The 20,876-nt window shown below is 41.9% G+C and overlaps 1 protein-coding gene and 2 long non-coding RNA genes across 10 annotated transcripts; 2 read left to right on the top strand and 1 right to left on the bottom strand.

The window, feature by feature from the left end:
• On the top strand, positions 1 to 9,088 carry LOC119136320. Its single transcript, XR_005100692.1, has 3 exons — positions 1 to 1,295; positions 7,369 to 7,434; positions 8,978 to 9,088. It is a non-coding gene; the product is annotated as an uncharacterized LOC119136320 (long non-coding RNA).
• On the bottom strand, positions 5,961 to 19,152 carry tcea3 (transcription elongation factor A (SII), 3). Of its 8 annotated transcripts, XM_037274311.1 has the most exons (20): positions 18,932 to 19,152; positions 16,809 to 16,871; positions 16,480 to 16,585; positions 16,310 to 16,400; positions 9,842 to 10,237; positions 9,501 to 9,614; positions 9,276 to 9,371; positions 9,135 to 9,203; positions 8,958 to 9,059; positions 8,825 to 8,887; positions 8,466 to 8,525; positions 8,134 to 8,202; positions 8,011 to 8,073; positions 7,841 to 7,915; positions 7,601 to 7,761; positions 7,472 to 7,528; positions 7,218 to 7,372; positions 6,505 to 6,651; positions 6,362 to 6,433; positions 5,961 to 6,278 (listed from the first exon to the last, which is right to left on the bottom strand). In XM_037274311.1, exons 1-20 carry the CDS (start codon positions 18,998 to 19,000, stop codon positions 6,270 to 6,272), a joined length of 2,037 nt encoding a protein of 678 aa, XP_037130206.1. In that variant the 5' UTR covers positions 19,001 to 19,152; the 3' UTR covers positions 5,961 to 6,269. The 8 variants fall into 8 exon arrangements, with proteins under 8 accessions (XP_037130206.1, XP_037130204.1, XP_037130209.1 ...); XM_037274309.1 differs by having other exon boundaries at positions 8,958 to 9,203; XM_037274314.1 differs by lacking the exon at positions 9,276 to 9,371 and having other exon boundaries at positions 18,932 to 19,151.
• LOC119136321 lies at positions 9,563 to 11,152 on the top strand. Its single transcript, XR_005100693.1, has 3 exons — positions 9,563 to 9,699; positions 9,813 to 10,582; positions 11,015 to 11,152. It is a non-coding gene; the product is annotated as an uncharacterized LOC119136321 (long non-coding RNA).
• Positions 19,153 to 20,876: the final 1,724 nt, after the last annotated feature.

The following is a 20,876-nucleotide window of genomic DNA, read 5'->3' on the forward strand; positions in this document are numbered from 1 at the left end:
GATAATGAGCTGAAGTTATCCAACAAACCTTCACTGGTCAAGAAGGTGAGGCATGTAGGGAAATCGACAGAAAGACAAATGCTAACGGAGAAGGAAGAGAAGACTGCCGAGGTCCATTTGCGAAGAATAATGCATGTGTTTGCTGCCAAATAGCATCCAGGTGTTCTTGCGGTTTAACTTTGTGGCCATTTCTGCAAAGTGGTCGCAAAACAAATAAATGGCTCCCCCATTAAAACTAAACAGACTTCAAACAAACATCGCTCGCTCAATGTCAAACCACTAAGGAGTAAAAGCTTTTGTCTGGTATTCCTGCATATGTTTAGTTTCGTAAGAGTACTGATGAACTGAAGAGCGACTCTAGTCACGTCACTTTCCGACAAAGCGCCGTTGACGTTAAAGACCGGATTGATTTTCCTCGGAAATATGTGTTTATATGAGGAGAAGTGAGCTAGCTTGTAGCATACACCATACGCTAAGCTAAAAAAGGGCATGAGAAGAATTCGATCATGTGACATGGGATCCATAGGATGAGAAAAGATGTGGCGAAAGATAAACCTTACAAACTGACAATGTAACAAAAGATAACTATGTAATCAGATTAGATCAGATGAGATTATGTATCATACGACAAACATTGGGTGAGCTGAGATGAAAACATAACACAACATAAGATGAGCCCATATGTAACATAAGAACTTGCGATAACATCACTACATAATGTGAAACAGCCGGGCGCGATAAGCAGTCGTTCAATTTTCCCATCATCTAATCTAAAATGACACCCGCCGGCGACTTATACAATATGTACGAGGAAAAGTTGGAAATGATTTGTTTCTCGACTTGCACTTCATATCAGTTAGCTATAGCTAACAAAAGCGTGGAGGTTGAAAGGAAAATCCAATTGCAATAAATATATTGTTAAACAAGTAGCAGTCAAAACTGAGCAGTCTTATCTTATCGTGACAGCAGACTGGGAATTCCTGACAATTTGACTGATGGTATTGAGTTTGCAGTGCGGCCATTTTTCATTGAAATATTTTCAAACAAAGTGAATGCCTGCCTGTGAAAACATCCCTCCATAAATCATGTATGAGGGGGGGGGGAAATATAAACAGAAAGTTATCAAAAATGTGCATGTTTTATATTCCGCCGTTAGGAAACTTGCAGTGCTTGAGTGACTGGAAGCTAAAACCTTCATTAGATTGTTGGGCACCAGAGAGGATGTAGCCATGAGGTCACGGAAGTCAATAACCAGCACGACCACTTCTCCCTGTTCGCTTCCAGACTTGACCTGAGTGAGTAATTTCTAAAACATATATTTACTGTTTGCCACGAGCTGACGGGAACATTCCCGACACAACGTATTTTCTAAAAGTTCACAATACTAGAGTAATACAAACACAAAACTACAAACTAAAAGTACAAATCTAACCTATTATTTGGAAATGCATTAGACATCTGTTGATGTGCCCACGTCTTTTTCAAGTATGACCATGGTTGCCTTGCAAGGCTGCAAAAAGGCTCTCTGAATCATTTTTTTCATTAGAAAAATAAAAAATATCAAGCATTTACATGACAATGGCAACTGGCCTCATTATACATAATAAAAGGGGGCTGAGGAGGACAATTTTCAAGTGAGCGTGACGTTTTAAGTACCATTAGGGATCACATACATATTCATAAGAAAAATGCCTTTGTTTGTTTTAATAAGATTTGAAATTCAAACAGCCCAGCATGAGAACATTGATTTCATAGCGCCTACCTTTCAACAAGAAACATAATATAAAACTGGTCACAACTGGCCATATGTAATCAGTATGTAATCCAAAAAAATGCCCACCCCTATTAAATAACAAAACTCTTGAAGCTTCTAAAACTGTAATGAAATTTAACATGCATGAGTGCTTGGTAATTAGGCTGCATTTTGGCACTTTTGGAATAATATAACGAGTCCAAATGATTCGCAGAACCTCCCATTTAGTCTGGCACACGCATCTTTGTCAGGGGTGTAATTTTATGATGCACTTTGACGTAAGATGACTTTTATGTGCGATAATTATCCAGAAATGCAGATTTACACCTGCTCCGACCAGCCCTTTTCTTTTTGTTCACGAGCACATGGAGGTCATCGGTGCCAAACAGACAGTAATAAATCAGATTGCGTGCTTCGGTGCTGTCTGTAGAGAAAGGAGCAGTGTGAAGCAACAACAGGAGGGCGATGAGGATGGAAGCAAGTAAACACAGGGCTAGTCGTGGAGGCTGCACTATGGCAACGAGCTTTTAGGAAGATAAACAGACGCGCCATCAAAGCTGCACGGGGCGCCACATTGCTATAAAATCAGCTTCAAATGTAAACATCGGCAGATCTTTTGGTTGATTTCATACACGGCACGAGCCCGCAAGCCGAAAGAGGGGATGAAGCATAAAAAATGGCTGGATTTTAGAGTTTGCTGATGCCACGTTATTGTCGAGACAGTTGTTAGAGTTGTACTGCATAATTAGCAAAGTCTTTACGTGTGATTTTATAGATCATAGGTGTCAAACTCGAGGCCCGGGGCCCAGATACGGTCCATTACATCATTTTATGTGGCCCGTGAAGACAAATTGTGCATTGACTTCATGTGGCAATACTAAATTAAAAATTGAGTTCACTTTAAATAAAAATAAAAAATAAAAGTTATTGCTAGCAATTGTTTTTTCATTCATTTTTTAAAATATTTGAACAGTTTTTAATACTATACTGTACTATAGTAGCCTATACTGTATACAATATAAGGCTTTGACAGTCATAATGGCCCACGACAAAAATTTGTTTGACATTCTTGCTATAGATCGATTGGTCAAAGCAAGAAAAAAAAAAGCTAAGGACAGAGCATTGGTGTAATTGTGAGCATAGGAAAGGCCATCTGTAGACAGGGCTTGTGTTAAGATGTCGAGATTTCCCAGAACTACTATTGTTCAAAGTGATTAAAGGTTAGTGTCTGGGTCATCTTCTATTGCCAGCAGACACACTGGAGCCTGGTTTTTTTTTTTTAAACTAAAAGGCCATTTGAAGAGGACAGAATATTTTCCAAGGCTGATGATAATAATGAGTTGGGGGGGGGGGGGGGGGGGGGTTTGACTGTCGAGGAGCTACCTGGCTTCTCTCAAAGAGGTCATTTAGCTAAATAAGGTCAAACATGACACAAACAGGCTGATGTCAAGTCGGCGGCGAATTGTGACATCCTTTTTTCCTCGGATCAAATTGGAAATTCTGTAGCTGTAATTAACTGCACTTAGGTCATAGTGCAGCGTGCCATCGACCGGCCCATTCATGGCCGCGCACGAGATAGGCCACTGCTGTGTAGCGGCTGGATATCAACGGAAACATGTCAGCACTCGTCTCCATGGCAACGATAACCAGTAAAACACGCTCACTGAAATGGCTGATGCGAGTGCACGTTTTAACTTTAACAGTCGTTTTTTTGGGGGGTATATACAAAACTGGTGTGACTGCTGAAAGTTCAAAACATCTTTATTAAGTAAAGTTGTAGACTTCTGGGAAGAAGCCTGTCTCACATCAAAATCGAAACGTGATTCGCAGCAGAGAGAGAACATTTGGTATGCGGCAAAAACATTTTATTCAATTTCACTTAATTGGTCCCAAAATTGTCTTTCTTTAATCCCAGAAAGTAGATCAGCTCAGAGTTTACATTTCTAAGGACACGTGTAAGTCCAGATCATTTTTGTTTTACTATCCAGTTAATACCTTTTGACATTTTCATTTGCTGGTGTGCCGTGAGATGTTTCGAATGTGAAAATATAGTGGCCTACATTTCTCAAGTCTGATGGTATAAATTGCCTTGTTGAGCAGTGTGCGCTACATTTTTGTAGCATTAAATCATGAAGGCAGCAGTGTGAGGCTGCTTAGATACCGCCAACGATGATAAAGAACAGATCACAACACATCGTAAATCTGCTTTATAGTATCAAATATCGACCAGGACTTTATTAACTTGGGACAAGACAAAAATGTGGCGGCGGCCCTCCTGTCTAGCTCCGAAAAATTAAACCACTGTATTCATGTAAAAATAATGTTCTCTTAAGTAAATAGCTGTTGAATAAAATAAAATAGTATTTCCAAACCTTTATTGAGCTCAGACATATTTCAGACAATCTAATAGGACACCATCAAATAAATATGAGCAAAATAATGTTCTTATTTAAATAACATGCATTTTGTATGCCCACGAATGCAGACACTTCAACCCAAGTGCTTATTTTGGCCACTCGAGCATGAACAGCACGCACAAGTGTTCATACGGGTTGAGGTCAGCACTATTGACTGACTACTCCATTATTTCCATTCCCAAACTGTCTCTGATGAACTGGCGTCACTTCTTGGAGGATTGAGTTTTGAATTTACTCCAAGATTGTGAAGATGTGGTGTTCTTGTAGAATCTCATCACAATTTTACTCTCCAGGGACGATTTTAGTCTTGTTTTCTATCATTTTATTCTATTCAAGCAGCTGACTTGGAAATTGAGGCACTTCTCCTGCTTCATCATTTGGCCTTTTCTCCTCTGCTCTCAAGATTCCACCGAACACTTTCATCCCCTTGCCCGAAACTCCGTGGAAACCATACATGGACATGAGCCAGGGTTAGCTTACCTCGTATAAACACCGCGGAAAAGGTTCTCTTACCGGAGCCGCTGATACGTCATTCATGACCAGAGCGCAAAGCAGTCAATGACATCAGCAGCAGCTCAGAGCAGAGGCGGTGAAAAAAAATGGGGGCCACGGGGCACTGGGGTGGAATTTGACATTCAAAACAAGTTGCCACTTGCAATTATGCTTCTGATAATCAACGTACGCTCGCACAGGCACCGTCCAGTGCAATTAAACGTGTTGAGAAACCAGACCAATGCAAACGCATGACAGAACCCACTTGCTTATTTGACCGAGTGTCAGTTCACATGGTTACCGATCAAACAACTAACGGAGCCCGAATTGATCCCGCTCCCCTTGTAGGTGTCCTTTCATTCACACACTTTCTTAATGCGGCCGGCAATCGATGTCTTTACAAATGTTCCGTCTTTACGAACAGACCAGCAATCTTCATTAGGAAGGACGAGGAGGAGCACCGGTCGACCAATTAGCCAGTCAAGTAAATGTGATAGTGCGGCTAGTGGGGGATGAAAGGAAGGTGAAAAGTAGAAATGTGTCATCAAATCCATCCCCTGTCGCAGATGAGGTTCTCAAACTGTATGTGAAGATCATAAATGTAAGTGTACAAATGGTGCAGCTGTTTTTCAACCAGAGAAAACGCTCACAGGATGTACGACTATCAAAATAGATTCTCTAAATATAAACACGCAAGAGCACCGGGAACATACAATTAGTACCATGATGTGATTTTTCACTTGTGAATATAACCTCAATTAACGCCTCTGTGCTTGCATTTTAAAGAAAAAAGACGGCCAAAATAGCTTTCTTTCCAGGGAAAGATGATTAACTCGCTGAACTGAATATGATAATCATATTTTTCAGCTCTTTATTGAAAAAAAAAAAATGCTTACTGTCTGCCTGCCCATATGGAGAAGTTTATCGCTAATGTAGCTTCACGTTCAAACAGATGGCATCTTAAAAAAAATATATTCTTTATGAATAATTCTCAAAATATATCAGCAAGTGTATGAGTGACAGTGAAAATGTTTTTCTCTTTGCATTTCATTTTCCCTGCCGGCTTTTACCAGCTTTGAGGCTTAGCTTTACCAAGCCAGCACCTAATTTGCAGTTGCGACCCAAAGGAGAAATTCAAAGTGCGGAAGAATTGTGATGCTTTGTTGCCATCTGCTGTGAGTAAGCATGCGGTTTGATTCATTGCATACATTACTGCGGTTGCCAGATGAGGATGATGAAGATGAAATAGAAGCCATGTCATTTGAGTAATGGCTTGAAGAAATGTCATTATAAACAAGTTTCATCTTGTTTACAGTTTATTGGAATTATATACAAAGTATAATGATGAATAATTATGTATATTTTCATTGTGACATTTAGGGACAATTTTTATTACAGAGCCAATTTATTCACAATTGCGCTCATACTTAATGACTTAGTCATTCCATGCTCAATCTTCAATTTCTTATACAGCAAACATTATTAGAATGCTTAAAAAAAACATTCAAGTGGAAATTGTAGGAATATAAAATATTTAAAATCAGCTACAATTAGAAACTCCCCATTATTTAAAAAAAAAAAAAAAAGATGGTTTCACCAGGAAGTCATCAGCAGAACTGAAAGTTGGAAAAACAAATTAATTATTTTAAATTGTTTTTACATACGTATGTACACAACTGAAGATGAAGAAGAAGCTGACCTTCCAGCGGTTCCCACACTCGTTGCAAAGGACAAATGTGGTCATGGGCTCGTCAGCGCTACGTGTCTGCACCTACAAATTGTGCAAAGGATGTCAAATTAATTATTGTACAGTGGAACCTCCAAAACAAAACGGGGTCTTACTTGATTGTATGTGCAGTTCTTCTTTTTACACTTGCCGCACTGCAGCAGGTCAGTGGTGGTGCCCCCAGTTTTGGCCATCTGGTGCTCCCTGATGGCCTCCTGGGTGAGGACGTTCCTCAGTTGTTTCAGCTCGTCGCTAGCCATTTCCTTTGGGTGGTGTAGCGACAGAGCACAAAATTAAGCATGGCTGTGATCATTCAATAGAGTTTAGTGAATTTTGGGTGATCATACAGAGTTTGCATCATCTAACATTTGAGTAAAAAGAGTTTGTGATTTTACTGCCAGGCTGCAACAAACACAGTCATTCGGAAGATGGTGACAAAGTTCATTGTAAATGTTTAACAGAAAGGTGGGAACACTGGCGGAGCTAGAGGGGGGACCACGGGGGCCCTGTCCCTCCCTGAAATATGCTTGGAACAATACTAGTGTGAGCCTAGATAATTGACTTTTGGATATTTTGTGGGGGTTTTTTTTTTTTTTTTTTGTTATTTAACTGGAATATTTTTGTCTACATTTCAGCCCGTCCCCTGTAATAATAATTTTTTTTTTTTTTTCTGGACTTTTTTTTGTTAAAACTGGAATTTTTTGTCCACATTTTTGCCTGTCCTTTGTAATAATAATTTATATATTTTTTCTGGCCCATAAGGATAAAATAGGACAAAGTGGACAATAGGACAAATTCATATTACAGTAATTAGGGACATCCACATTACCTCAGCGCTCATAATGGCAATGCGGCTTAAATCAATGCTTCCTGCGAGAACGTTCCTGCGCAGACCGGGGTTCTTTGGGTCCTTTAAGTTACTGATGCGGCTTCTCACTCTGTTCTTGTATTTCATGTCGGTGGCCTTGATCTCTTGGTAGATATGTGCGACGGTCAAGTCAAGGAAGACCGAAGCAAGATTTCGTCTTTGTACATGATTGAAAGTGGTTAGTCGTGCGCATATTTGACCGAATGGAAGGATATGATCTTCAATCTCTGCTGCCATGCTGTCACAGTTAGTTCCAAAATCTTTGTAGTCATCTGTGAGCAAAACACAAACATAAAATGTGCAAACTTTTATTCTCAAGAGATGATCAAAAATAATTTCTTTACTGTCAGTGCGCAGGGCAGCCGCCAGCATCTCGATGCACTTGTCACGAATCGAGTCTCCGGTAATTAGGTGAGGCGGTAATGAACCCCCAGTGGAAGCGAAGCCGGGGGATAACGGGCTGCTTGGCGTAGTTGGAGTTTTCGGGGCTTCGGTTTTGCCCTTTCTGAACAAAACAGATGCAGATTTTTTATTTTGCCTCTCAAAAAGATTTCAATTGAACATGGCATTAATGGTGGAAATACCTTTCATTGTGGTCAGTGGATGTTTTTCTTTGCGGAGGTCCAGACTGAGTGGCCTTTGAGCCATGAGACTCTCGCCTGTCACATCAAGTCAAGCGTCATCATCTTTTTGTTTTTGCTTTCAACACACCGATGGCAAATTTCACTTGAAGTGCAGTAAATATTTCGTGTACCTTTCAGATGTTAGCTTCTTTGCACGGGGTGAAAGGCTGTTGTGCTTTGAGTCAGACTCCCGCCTGAGTAACGATACACTTGAGTGAGCCGATATAAATCAATATTACTAAAATATTACAGACCTTTCTGGTTTAGTGGGAGTTGTTTGGTGTTTCACTGGCTGGCTTAATTTGGAGTCAAGGGAGTTCTTCCTGAAAACAAAGAAACAAAAGTTAAATGAAATAATTGCTAATTTGGGTTTCCAGTTATTCTCGAAGTTTTGTGTTGGACTGGGGAGATTCCACTTCATAAATTAGCTTTAGACGAAATCATTTTGCAGCAAAAACATTTGTCTCTCTCTGGCCATATTTTCTCCCATTTTAATTTCCTGCAATGGGCCAATGTTTTGAAAAAATTGAAGCCGCATATCTGGCTAACAGCCAAACAAGTATGTTCACACTCATGCATGGCCAACCTTTCTTTCTTAACATCCATTGACTGTTTTTTAGCCACTTTGCTATCCAAACTGTCTTTCCTGCAAGAAAAAAAAAAAACAGAAAAACTTGACGCTTGGCTGTTTTCACCCATTAAGCCAAGTTTGAAAAAAAAATTTAATGAATAAATAACAATAAATAAAAGATAAAATAATAGCAAATAACACAAATAAAATATTCAAAAATGAATAAATAACATCTCATAAATCATTTTAAGAAATGATGATTTTTCAACAGCTATCCCAAATGCAATCTAGGTCTGCCTTTTTTTTTTTCCATTATTTTTAAGTCACACAACACAAATCCATTCCACTGCAAATTTGTGTCCCAGTGTCCAGACCTTTCTCTTTTCACACAATCTGATGTCTTGTGGGAAGCAATTTTAGAGTCTGAGGAATCCATCCTGTGGTGAAAAACATATCAAAAAGCTTCAAAATATTCCATCTCCGGAGCTGTTATGATCCGAATCCCACCTCTCCTTTTTTCCATCCAGCGAGGGGCGCTTTGGCGCAGCTGGCGGATGAAGATGAAAGGGCAGTGGAGGCAGAGGAGCGTTTGGATCTGGCGGCTCTTTTCTACAAGGACAAGACATCTTGAGCAAGAGGTCAGCCGCGTCACAGCCAGAGGTGACATCCTCACAGCACTCTAACCTTGGTGGTGGGGGGTGGAGTTTAAAAGTAAGCGGAACCCATGGCGTGCTTGGGTCTTTTGGAACTTTCCTAGTGAACAAAACATGAGCTTCTCAATGGGAAATTCATTCCAGTCATGCGTGTGAGCACGTCCCGCCTGACCTCTCTTTCTTAGAGTCCAGTGAAGGACGCTTGGCCTTGGGCGAGGTGAGCCCTGAAGCTTGAGAGCACCCTAACGAGGAGTCTTTACCATCCTTCCTGAACAAATTTCACACCTGAGTGGGCCGGAACGTCGCCGGAGCAAAGGAGCTCACGATAAAGACGCCACGACGTGGCTGCATGCAGCATGCACAGACTCCATCATGCACTTTGGTTCAGGATGCTGACCTCTCTTTCTTCATATCCACAGAGGGGCGCCTGATGGGAAGGGGGGGGCGAGCGGGCCGAGGAGGGGAGGGGAATCGGGTGGGATAGAGAACGCTGCTGTCCAGAACTCCTCTCCTGAAATGAAGAAGCGCCTTCTGAAAGGTCCACTGTCTTGTGATATTTCAGCATGACGTTTGTTCAGGTGAACACCTCAAAACAGGTGAGTCCGTTTTGGGACATGTTGGAAAAGTTGCTACAAAAAATAATAAACTAGCACTGGTGATGGCACCAAAACTGAAAAAAAATCATTCTGCCATCTCCCTTTTTTTACAGATATTTGGAATTGCTGGGCCTCTTCTCACCTTTCAAATAATGGCTTTTGGACACCTGATGATTTCTCCCTGAAGACGTCGTTCGCAGGCTCGCCTGGAATTGTGTTCATCAGCCTCTCAAGTCTGTTCTGCTCTTTGGGTTTCAAGTCGTTGAATCTTTTGGGCTCCTTGTGCTCTCTTATCTCTTTTGCTTTGTCTGATTCATGCTTGTGTTTCTTCTCAAGCTGGTTGACTTCTGTCTCTCTCGGCTTTTTACCTTCTTTGACTATTTCTTTAAGTCGTTTCTCAGTATGGTGCTTTTCATCGCCATGCTCGTATCTATGCGCCATTTTATTCTTGGGCTCATCTGTACGTTTTCTTTTCTTGTCTTTCATCGACTGATTTGCATCAGGTAGTGAATCCAGTTGCTGTTTGATGTCCAAGCTCCTGCAACCACCACCAACAACAACGAACAATACAACCGCCATTTTACAACCTAAGACAAACAGTGTGACAGAACAGTATGTAATATTTCATATGTTTTATAAGTCTGGTCCCAGCCACTGGCGGAGCGAGTATTTTCTTTCCTGCTTGGGGTGGGCAAAGATATCTCAGTAAAAGAAAAAGTAAAATGTATTTTTGCAAACCCAAAAAATTAAAGATTCAGTATGGATGGGTGGAAATGTAGAAAAAAAAAATCCAAAATTAATTATGTGGCCTGGCACCTGTGCATATTTTGGGTTGGGGGCTGGCAGTGCCCCTGCGACCCCCCCTGATCTAGCACCGCCAGTGGTGTCAGTGCAGCTAATGCAGTGCTTTTCAATTATTTTTTGTGATGCCCCCCTTAGGGAGAAGAAAACATTTTGCACATGTTATTAACATGAGAGAAAACAAAAATAAAAAAGTTCAATATTATCAATATTATAATATTATATTATTATAATATCGGCTTTGGGACTGTGACTAGGATTTTTTGACTTGGCTCTCAGGTGTCGTCGCGAAATTTAGTCTGCTGGTAGGATCATTTGCTTCCCTGGGCAAGCCCGGGTACTGACAGGGGGCGCGACGAGAACGCTGATCCATTGCCCCCAACCGACTTCACCATCCAGTTGGCTTGGAAAATGGAATGGGAGTCCAAGAAGGTCCCAAACAAACACTTGGTGCCAGACCCCAACCATCAGGTTCCTGGCACCAACCTCTCAAGAAGACACTCAATCGTTTCAGGACTGGACATGGCCCCTGCTTGGCCTGCCTTCACAAATGGGGCAGTAGCCCCACCCCACTGTGTGCTTGTGGAGAGGAGCAAACCATGGAACACATCATAGAAGTTTGTACTCTCCACAGACTTAAAGGAGGGTTAGTCACCCTCCATACAGCAGACCAGGAGGCAACTGCTTGGCTTAGGGACTTTGCATTCGCTAAATGAAGTAAATTATATCTGTTCAATATTTTTCCATGGAGTCCCACTGCACTTTTTATCTCCTGCTCTGTCTGTGCTGTGTGTGCTAGTGTTGGCTTTTTTCAGTTCATATGACTTCAACCAGTAGGTGTCAGCAAACCGCATTGAAGCTGGTGCCACCTCACCGTAAAACAAAACGAAGAAGAAAATGACGTCACTTCCCGTTCCCGAACGAGTTGTGAATTGCATTTAACGTTCACCAACGAACGGATCTGTGAGTGAACGAGTCAGTCAGTGTGTGATTTGTATTTCCAGTTCATCGCGAGAACGGATCAGTGAGGGAACGAATCCGGACTTTCCCGTTCGCGAACGAGTCGACGGGTGAACTGCCTTCCTTCCCGTGCATCAACGGATCAGCCAGTGAACGTGTTGCGCTCCCTCCTGGCGTGAACTATGAAAGCCAGAATGTCGATTTACGATTTGCCCAGGAAAGAAAGAACTACTCACTGAAACATTATGCTTCTCTTTGGGTAATCTTGATTTTATAACGTGTATGCATATATACACCTAAATATTATCAAATATATCTACTGCAATTTCACATTAGATTGCTGGTTTGAAATGTACTTTTATTTTTATTTTAATAAACATTAAAACCTGTTAAAACTTGTCTGGTGTTTTATTCCTTGTTTTTATTTTTTTGGGCATGAAAACAAAGATCTGACATTTGGTTCACTGCTTTATATGACAATATGTATGTGTTTTACGTTGTGTAATATACGTTTGGTGTCCCCCCAAATAAAGAGCAAGTAGTCAAATACACATTCTTGACACGTACAATAAATGCATAAAGTTATGAGGTACACCTGAAAATGGTGGTGTACCTAATGGAGTGTCCGTGTGACGTCACAGATCAAACAGCCAATCAGAAAGTGGGGGTGAGGGCGGGTGTGGCACTTTTCACTTTCACTTAAGCTTTGGCCATGATTTTTCCCTAATGAACTGGCCTGTTAATAGGTACACCTGAAAATGGCGGTGTACCTAATGGAGTGTCTGTGTGACGTCACAAATCAAAGAGCCAATCAGAAAGTGGGGGTGAGGGCGGGTGTGGCACTTTTCACTTAAACCAGGGGTGTCGACCTCCAGTCCTCGAGGGGCCGCGTTCCAATATGTTTTCCAAGTTACCCTCGTTAAAAACACCTGCGTGAAAAGTTTTAGCCTCTTTCACGTTCCGCAGGAGCTAAAACTTTTCACGCAGGTGCACTTAACGAGGGAATCACACGGACACTCCATTAGGTACACCGCCATTTTCAAGTGTACCTAATAACAGGCCACTTCATGAAGGAAATATCATGGTCAAAGGTCACTGGTGTCAAGCTCTCGTCCTCGGGCCGCGTTCCAATATGTTTTCCAAGTTACCCTCGTTAAAAACACCTGCGTGAAAAGTTTTAGCCTCTTTCACGTTCCGCAGTAGCTAAAACTTTTCACGCAGGTGCACTTAACGAGGGAATCACACGGACACTCCATTAGGTACACCGCCATTTTCAAGTGTACCTAATAACAGGCCACTTTATTAGGGAAATATCATGGTCAAAGGTCACAGGTGTCAAGCTCTAGTCATCGGGCCGCGTTCCAATATGGTTTCCAAATTACCCTCGTTAAAAACACCTGCGTGAAAAGTTTTAGCCTCTTTCACGTTCCGCAGGAGCTAAAACTTTTCACGCAGGTGCACTTAACGAGGGAATCACACGGACACTCCATTAGGTACACCGCCATTTTCAAGTGTACCTAATAACAGGCCACTTTATTAGGGAAATATCATGGTCAAAGGTCACAGGTGTCAAGCTCTCGTCCTCGGGGCCGCGTTCCAATATGTTTTCCAAGTTACCCTCGTTAAAAACACCTGCGTGAAAAGTTTTAGCCTCTTTCACGTTCCGCAGGAGCTAAAACTTTTCACGCAGGTGCACTTAACGAGGGAATCACACGGACACTCCATTAGGTACACCGCCATTTTCAAGTGTACCTAATAACAGGCCACTTTATTAGGGAAATATCATGGTCAAAGGTCACAGGTGTCAAGCTCTCGTCCTCGGGCCGCGTTCCAATATGTTTTCCAAGTTACCCTCGTTAAAAACACCTGCGTGAAAACTTTTAGCCTCTTTCACGTTCCGCAGGAGCTAAAACTTTTCACGCAGGTGCACTTAACGAGGGAATCACACGGACACTCCATTAGGTACACCGCCATTTTCAAGTGTACCTAATAACAGGCCACTTTATTAGGGAAATATCATGGTCAAAGGTCACAGGTGTCAAGCTCTCGTCCTCGGGCCGCGTTCCAATATGTTTTCCAAGTTACCCTCGTTAAAAACACCTGCGTGAAAACTTTTAGCCTCTTTCACGTTCCGCAGGAGCTAAACTTTTCACGCAGGTGCACTTAACGAGGGAATCACACGGACACTCCATTAGGTACACCGCCATTTTCAAGTGTACCTAATAACAGGCCACTTTATTAGGGAAATATCATGGTCAAAGGTCACAGGTGTCAAGCTCTCGTCCTCGGGGCCGCGTTCCAATATGTTTTCCAAGTTACCCTCGTTAAACACACCTGCGTGAAAACTTTTAGCCTCTTTCACGTTCCGCAGGAGCTAAAACTTTTCACGCAGGTGCACTTAACGAGGGAATCACACGGACACTCCATTAGGTACACCGCCATTTTCAAGTGTACTTAATAACAGGCCACTTTATGAAGAAAATATCATGGTCAAAGGTCACAGGTGTCAAGCTCTAGTCATCGGGCCGCGTTCCAATATGGTTTCCAAATTACCCTCGTTAAAAACACCTGCGTGAAAAGTTTTAGCCTCTTTCACGTTCCGCAGGAGCTAAAACTTTTCACGCAGGTGCACTTAACGAGGGAATCACACGGACACTCCATTAGGTACACCGCCATTTTCAAGTGTACCTAATAACAGGCCACTTTATTAGGGAAATATCATGGTCAAAGGTCACAGGTGTCAAGCTCTCGTCCTCGGGGCCGCGTTCCAAAATGTTTCCAAGTTACCCTCGTTAAAAACACCTGCGTGAAAAGTTTTAGCCTCTTTCACGTTCCGCAGGAGCTAAAACTTTTCACGCAGGTACACTTAACGAGGGAATCACACGGACACTCCATTAGGTACACCGCCATTTTCAAGTGTACCTAATAACAGGCCACTTTATTAGGGAAATATCATGGTCAAAGGTCACAGGTGTCAAGCTCTCGTCCTCGGGGCCGCGTTCCAATATGTTTTCCAAGTTACCCTCGTTAAAAACACCTGCGTGAAAAGTTTTAGCCTCTTTCACGTTCCGCAGGAGCTAAAACTTTTCACGCAGGTGCACTTAACGAGGGAATCACACGGACACTCCATTAGGTACACCGCCATTTTCAAGTGTACCTAATAACAGGCCACTTTATTAGGGAAATATCATGGTCAAAGGTCACAGGTGTCAAGCTCTCGTCCTCGGGCCGCGTTCCAATATGTTTTCCAAGTTACCCTCGTTAAAAACACCTGCGTGAAAACTTTTAGCCTCTTTCACGTTCCGCAGGAGCTAAAACTTTTCACGCAGGTGCACTTAACGAGGGAATCACACGGACACTCCATTAGGTACACCGCCATTTTCAAGTGTACCTAATAACAGGCCACTTTATTAGGGAAATATCATGGTCAAAGGTCACAGGTGTCAAGCTCTCGTCCTCGGGCCGCGTTCCAATATGTTTTCCAAGTTACCCTCGTTAAAAACACCTGCGTGAAAACTTTTAGCCTCTTTCACGTTCCGCAGGAGCTAAAACTTTTCACGCAGGTACACTTAACGAGGGAATCACACGGACACTCCATTAGGTACACCGCCATTTTCAAGTGTACCTAATAACAGGCCACTTTATTAGGGAAATATCATGGTCAAAGGTCACAGGTGTCAAGCTCTCGTCCTCGGGGCCGCGTTCCAATATGTTTTCCAAGTTACCCTCGTTAAAAACACCTGCGTGAAAACTTTTAGCCTCTTTCACGTTCCGCAGGAGCTAAAACTTTTCACGCAGGTGCACTTAACGAGGGAATCACACGGACACTCCATTAGGTACACCGCCATTTTCAAGTGTACCTAATAACAGGCCACTTTATGAGGGGAATATTATGGTCAAAGGTCACAGGTGTCAAGCTCTAGTCCTCGGGCCGCGTTCCAATATGATTTCCAAGTTACCCTCGTTAAAAACACCTGCGTGAAAAGTTTTAGCCTCTTTCACGTTCCGCAGGAGCTAAAACTTTTCACGCAGGTGCACTTAACGAGGGAATCACACGGACACTCCATTAGGTACACCGCCATTTTCAAGTGTACCTAATAACAGGCCACTTTATTAGGGAAATATCATGGTCAAAGATCACAGGTGTCAAGCTCTCGTCCTCGGGGCCGCGTTCCAATATGTTTTCCAAAGTACCGAATGGAGTGTCCAAGTGACGTCACAAATCAAATAACCTATCAGAAAGTGGGGGTGAGGGTGGGTGTGGCATTTTTCACTTTCAAAATCAAATTAATTTTTATTTGCCAAGTTTGAGCATGCCAAACAAGGAATTTGACTCCGGTACATCACGTTCCCTTTACAACATTTAGGTAGCTAACCTAAAAACAACTGCAAAACAAAGGTTTTTTTCCTTTCAACCTTTTACTAAAACAAATTCGGTATAATAACACCATCAACTCCAAGCCAACAAAGACATCAATGTCAGCATAACGTGTGTTGGCTGAGATCGCAGCACTCGTGAATCTTCGCGAACGACCAAACAGCAGCGAGTGATAGACGGAGGAGGGACTCTTCGAGTCAGTACGTAATTTCCCGTTCGAGAACGAGTCAGTGACGCAACTTCCGGTTCACGACCGAGTGAGTGACTGTTGCCATTGTGTGTGCGTGGAGGCGGGGTATCACTCTTCCAGTGATACCGCCACCTACTGCAGTGGATGTCTAATTACCCTTTAATCTAGTACAGCCAAAAGAAAAGGATGTTCCCTGGTGTCACGCGCGCCACCCTTGGTATCGCGCCGCGCCCGCCCCACTATTTGAGAAGCGCTGAGCTAATGCTAAGCTACAGACTGACCTGGGTGAGTCGTTTGGTGACCCTTCTGCTTTGCTGGAGTCCAAACCATTCTTGTCTTCTGCGGCTTTCTCCATTTGAGGACGGCTGGAGTCTGGAGTTTGTGTCATCAGGGGAAATAATATGCACTCTGCTAAACTACTCAGGGAATACGACAGTTCGGCACGACATACCCAAAAGTTTTTTCCATTCCTTGATGAGTACTTTTGCCAAAGCGATGACATCTTCGTCTGTGCAGTGCTTCCTGATGCTATTCACAGACATGCCGATCCTTGTCTCCTAAGACAAATAGAACCAACTTTCATTGCACCTTTGCCGGATGAAATAAAGTATTAAGACACACCTCGCTTAATTATCCCATTAGGGGTTTGGTTGGAAAGATTAATTTGGGGTAATCCTGCAACATCCTTAAGTCCCAATACTTTTGTCCACACAGTCTGTTTATTTATCACTACACTTCAGCGCTTGCTCAAATGTGTTCATGTTGGTGCGTGTGTGTTACCTGGAGGAGTTTAAGTGTCATATTGAAACTTTTGAGCTCATTCAGCAGGTCCAGAGCCCCTTCCTGCATATGCAATATTGAACACCTTTAATACATTTACCATTCCGGTCCTTAAATAAGAAAATGAAAGTGTAGCAGCACACAATTGCATAGCATAATAAAATATTTAGTATAATATTAAATCATTTTGACAAGTTTGATTTAGTGGTACAAAACTATCAAATTTAAATGAAGCAGTCCTACAAGGACAAATGTAATCTGTCATTTTCGCATTATTGTCTTGTTAAAAGTGAACAGTTAAATGCCACAATTTCACAGATTGCAGTAATGTAATCCTGTGAAAATATTGTAGTATTACTGTCATATGACAGTAACCAGTGTGTATTTATTAATAGTACATTTTGGAAATAACTTGGCCAACATTGCATTGCAATCCAAAAGTCAAGTCCTTTACAAGCCTTGAAACACAATGTTCAACTTACAGCCGGTGTTACATGTCAAGTTGCTCCCATGTTATCTTGCTCCCCGTCTCGAGTTGCGACTGTTATTGTAAGGCGAGTTGCGCAGTTTAGTGTTTCGCGACTGCAGATTCATTACAGCGACTTGGAACTTCCCTGATTCCCAAACTGTTCAAATTCTCAATAAAAACGCTGAACGAAACGTCTCGTTTGTATTTCCGACTGGCTGCAAAAAATAGCAAACACTAAAAAAAAAAAAAAAAATAGAAAAGTCATCAACGGGATTTGAACCCGTGACGCAAAGAAATAAGAACAGTTTACTCGGGTTGCTGGGGAGAAAGACCAGCACACTAACCACTACACTATGGAACCCTTGTTTGAGTTGTATGGAAGGTACTTACACTACATGGTTTAATGGAGCAGCTCAAGCAAAGACCAGACATTTGTTGGACTCAAAGTCATCATCATTAACTCTGCTACACTCGTGACAGTTTTTCATTTTGGATGCGTTTGCAGTTCAATTCTTTACCATACTGATGGAATAAAATCGAGAGGTTATTTGAATTCTACGCTCCTCACGTCTGCATGTGCGCTATAGTATCATCGTCGTTAGGTTTCATTATCATCTTTAATGTCTGCAGGCGCAAAGCATTAAATGTCGGTAATGACGCTGTAGGGCGACGTTGTAAATGTAGATCTTTTATGCAGTTTTGACCTTTTTGTTGACCATTATTTCTTCCTGAATACTATAAATAGTTTGAGATTGAAAGTGACAACCAAATTGGCTAAAATGGTCTGGAGCCACTTTTTCTTTTTATAAGCACTTATATGTGTGTTAAAAAAAAAAAAAAAAAAAACATGGGCGGGTCAGATCGCGTACCCTCGCCGGGTCATTTAGTGTTGTTGGCTATATTTAACATAAACTGCTTCGATGACGATAGCTCAGCGGGTAAAGCGCTACCATGTGAACTATTAATTCTTTGGGTACTGGGTTCAAATCCCATTGATGACTTTTCTATTTTTTTATATTTTTGTGTGTGTTTGCTATTTTTTTGCAGCCAGTCGGAAATGCAAACGAAACGTTTCGTTCAGCGTTCTTATTGAGAATTTGAACAGTTTTGGAATCAGGGAAGTTCCAAGTCGCTGTGACGAATCTGCAGTCGCGAAACACTAAACTGCGCAACTCGCCTTACAATATCAGTCGTAACTCGAGACGAGGAGCAAGATAACGTTCAAGAATCAAGAGATTCAACATGGGAGCAACTGTGCAAGAGTGCACTCAGCACTTGGCAATCGACAACCGCTGCATACTTGTTTACGTTTTGCTCAACATATGCACCACACACACACGCAGCCAAGTAGCGGCAGCACTTGACACACATCAATCTGTAGACAACTGCTCCCAGATCCGTTTTTTGCAAGCACCTGTTGATCATCCATTACAGACTCCCTTGACAAGTGCAGTGCGCGACATGCACGCGCATGCGCACATAACGCACCAGGGTGCAGAGCTTACTGTAGAAGTCTTAGTCGTTAGTGCAAGTTGATTTAAAGTTGCCGTAACTCAACAAGGCCTGTTTCCCTTCAGCAAAGGCGACGCGCTGCCCTCCAACTGCACACAGCAAACCACAGCGCGCCACCTGTGGGTCGTCCAGTTCCACTCACCGTGTTATTTCGAGACACCATTTTTTCCAGCTTCTTGGCAATCCGGATTAACTCTTCCTCCCGCGTCATTGCTGCATCTAAATCACCACGTGCGGTTACAAACGTTGAAATGTGTGAAAGAGAAACCAATTACAATTTCGCTCGGTTGCACGTCGGACTTTACGCACGGCGCGCTCCATTCAAGAGAGGGCGTGTCGGCGTCCTCCCTCCAGTTGACCACCCCGACAACACATGACAGCTAAATATAGAAGTGTAGTGGACACTTTCATGGGTCACAGCAGGCAGAAAATATGAAACGCGATTCACCCTCGAGATAATATTCAAACAAAAAAGTATTGATACAATGATATTTTCTTTGTGTGAGATAAGTAGTAACTATAAATGCAATTTAGCAATAAAGTCCAAATTTAAACTCTTGTCAGAATTAAAAATAATGAGTGAGTAGGAATGAATTCATATCTAGTAGTAACAGCATGTGAAAAATACATTATAATTTTTGACTGACTGAACGTAAGCGTTGCCATTGTCAGTTCACTTTAAAAAAAAATACAGCTGTTCCTTAAGATACGAGTTTAGATCGTTCTTGACGTCGCTCTTTACTCAAGTAGACCTCATTCATATCAGGCTTCCTCGTTGAAATGATTGACTTTTTTGGGGGGGTGCATTGAATTTTGAACTCATCGCTCTGATTAGTGTGCAGCCAATTTATTCAAAAATAATTAACAACAGTACTGACACATATACATAGGGGGTGACGGGCAGTTCCACCATTCTAAACTCCTTAATTAGGTCTCCATGGCAACAAGTGAAAGCTCTTCTTCTTGTCATCAGCCAGGGTGTTGTGTGAAAGATTCTGAAGTAGCCATGCATAGATAGCAATTAGAGTATTTTTAAAGAGTTGTGTTCGTCTCCCTAATGGATCATAGTTCTTTGATAGAAACATAGCAGTGTTTTCTCCACACAAAGGAGGTCAGTGTATAATGATTAATCTTTCCACACTGAAGGCAGCTGGCCACAGTACACTACTCCACGTCCTATTTACGCAACAGCACTAAAGTTGCTGTGCCAAAAACAACAGGAGCTGTTTACTACATTTTTATCGCTCACAACCTAAAAAAAAATAAAAATAAACAATAAATAAAAAGATCGAGAGAAATATTTGCATAAACTTCAACCCGAATATCAAATATTGAGCTGTATTTTTGGGCGGGTACATTTGAGTCACTACCACTAGGCTGCGCTGTTGTGTAACATAAAATTAGCAGACAACCTGTTCAAACTGTATTGATCTCCATTTAATTCTTGCACACTATTTCAAGAAGGGGTGAAGTGTCAAAAGTCTAAAAGGTCAGAAAAGTCTCTGCTGTCTGACACTATACACGGATGTTTTTTTTATTATTGCAAAGCACATGATAAAAGATGCACAGATCATTTAAAACTTAAGCCTTTGAGATCATCACTGTTTCTTTGCAATGATAAAAACACAAAATAATTGTGGAATAATACCACAGTGTAGTGATATAGAACATGGGTGTCAAACTTAAGGCTCGGGGGCCAGATACGGCCCACCACATCATTTTATGTGGCCCGCATCGATTTCATGTGTAAATACTAAAATTACAAATTGTCTTCACTTTTAAAAAATTTAGATATTGCTATAAATCTTTATTACCACTCAATTTTTTAACTAACTGAACAATTTTTAACTAGTCTCTGATTTCAAAACTGAAGGATATACTATGGTGCGGCCCGCGACAAAAATTTGAGGGACACCTGTAATAGGGACACAAAGATTGAAAGAATGCTAACTGGTAATAGCAGCCGCAGGTGAAAGTGCATACTAAGAACCCGTCTTGAGTAAAGAGTCTTATCTCTTTGCGTTACTCTTATGCAACCGGCCGAGCGTACGAGCCGACCCGTCCTTGGGCCGCCCGTCTGGCAGGTA

This window comes from Syngnathus acus, chromosome 16 (genome assembly GCF_901709675.1).
Source record: "Syngnathus acus chromosome 16, fSynAcu1.2, whole genome shotgun sequence".
Lineage (NCBI taxonomy): Eukaryota > Metazoa > Chordata > Actinopteri > Syngnathiformes > Syngnathidae > Syngnathus > Syngnathus acus.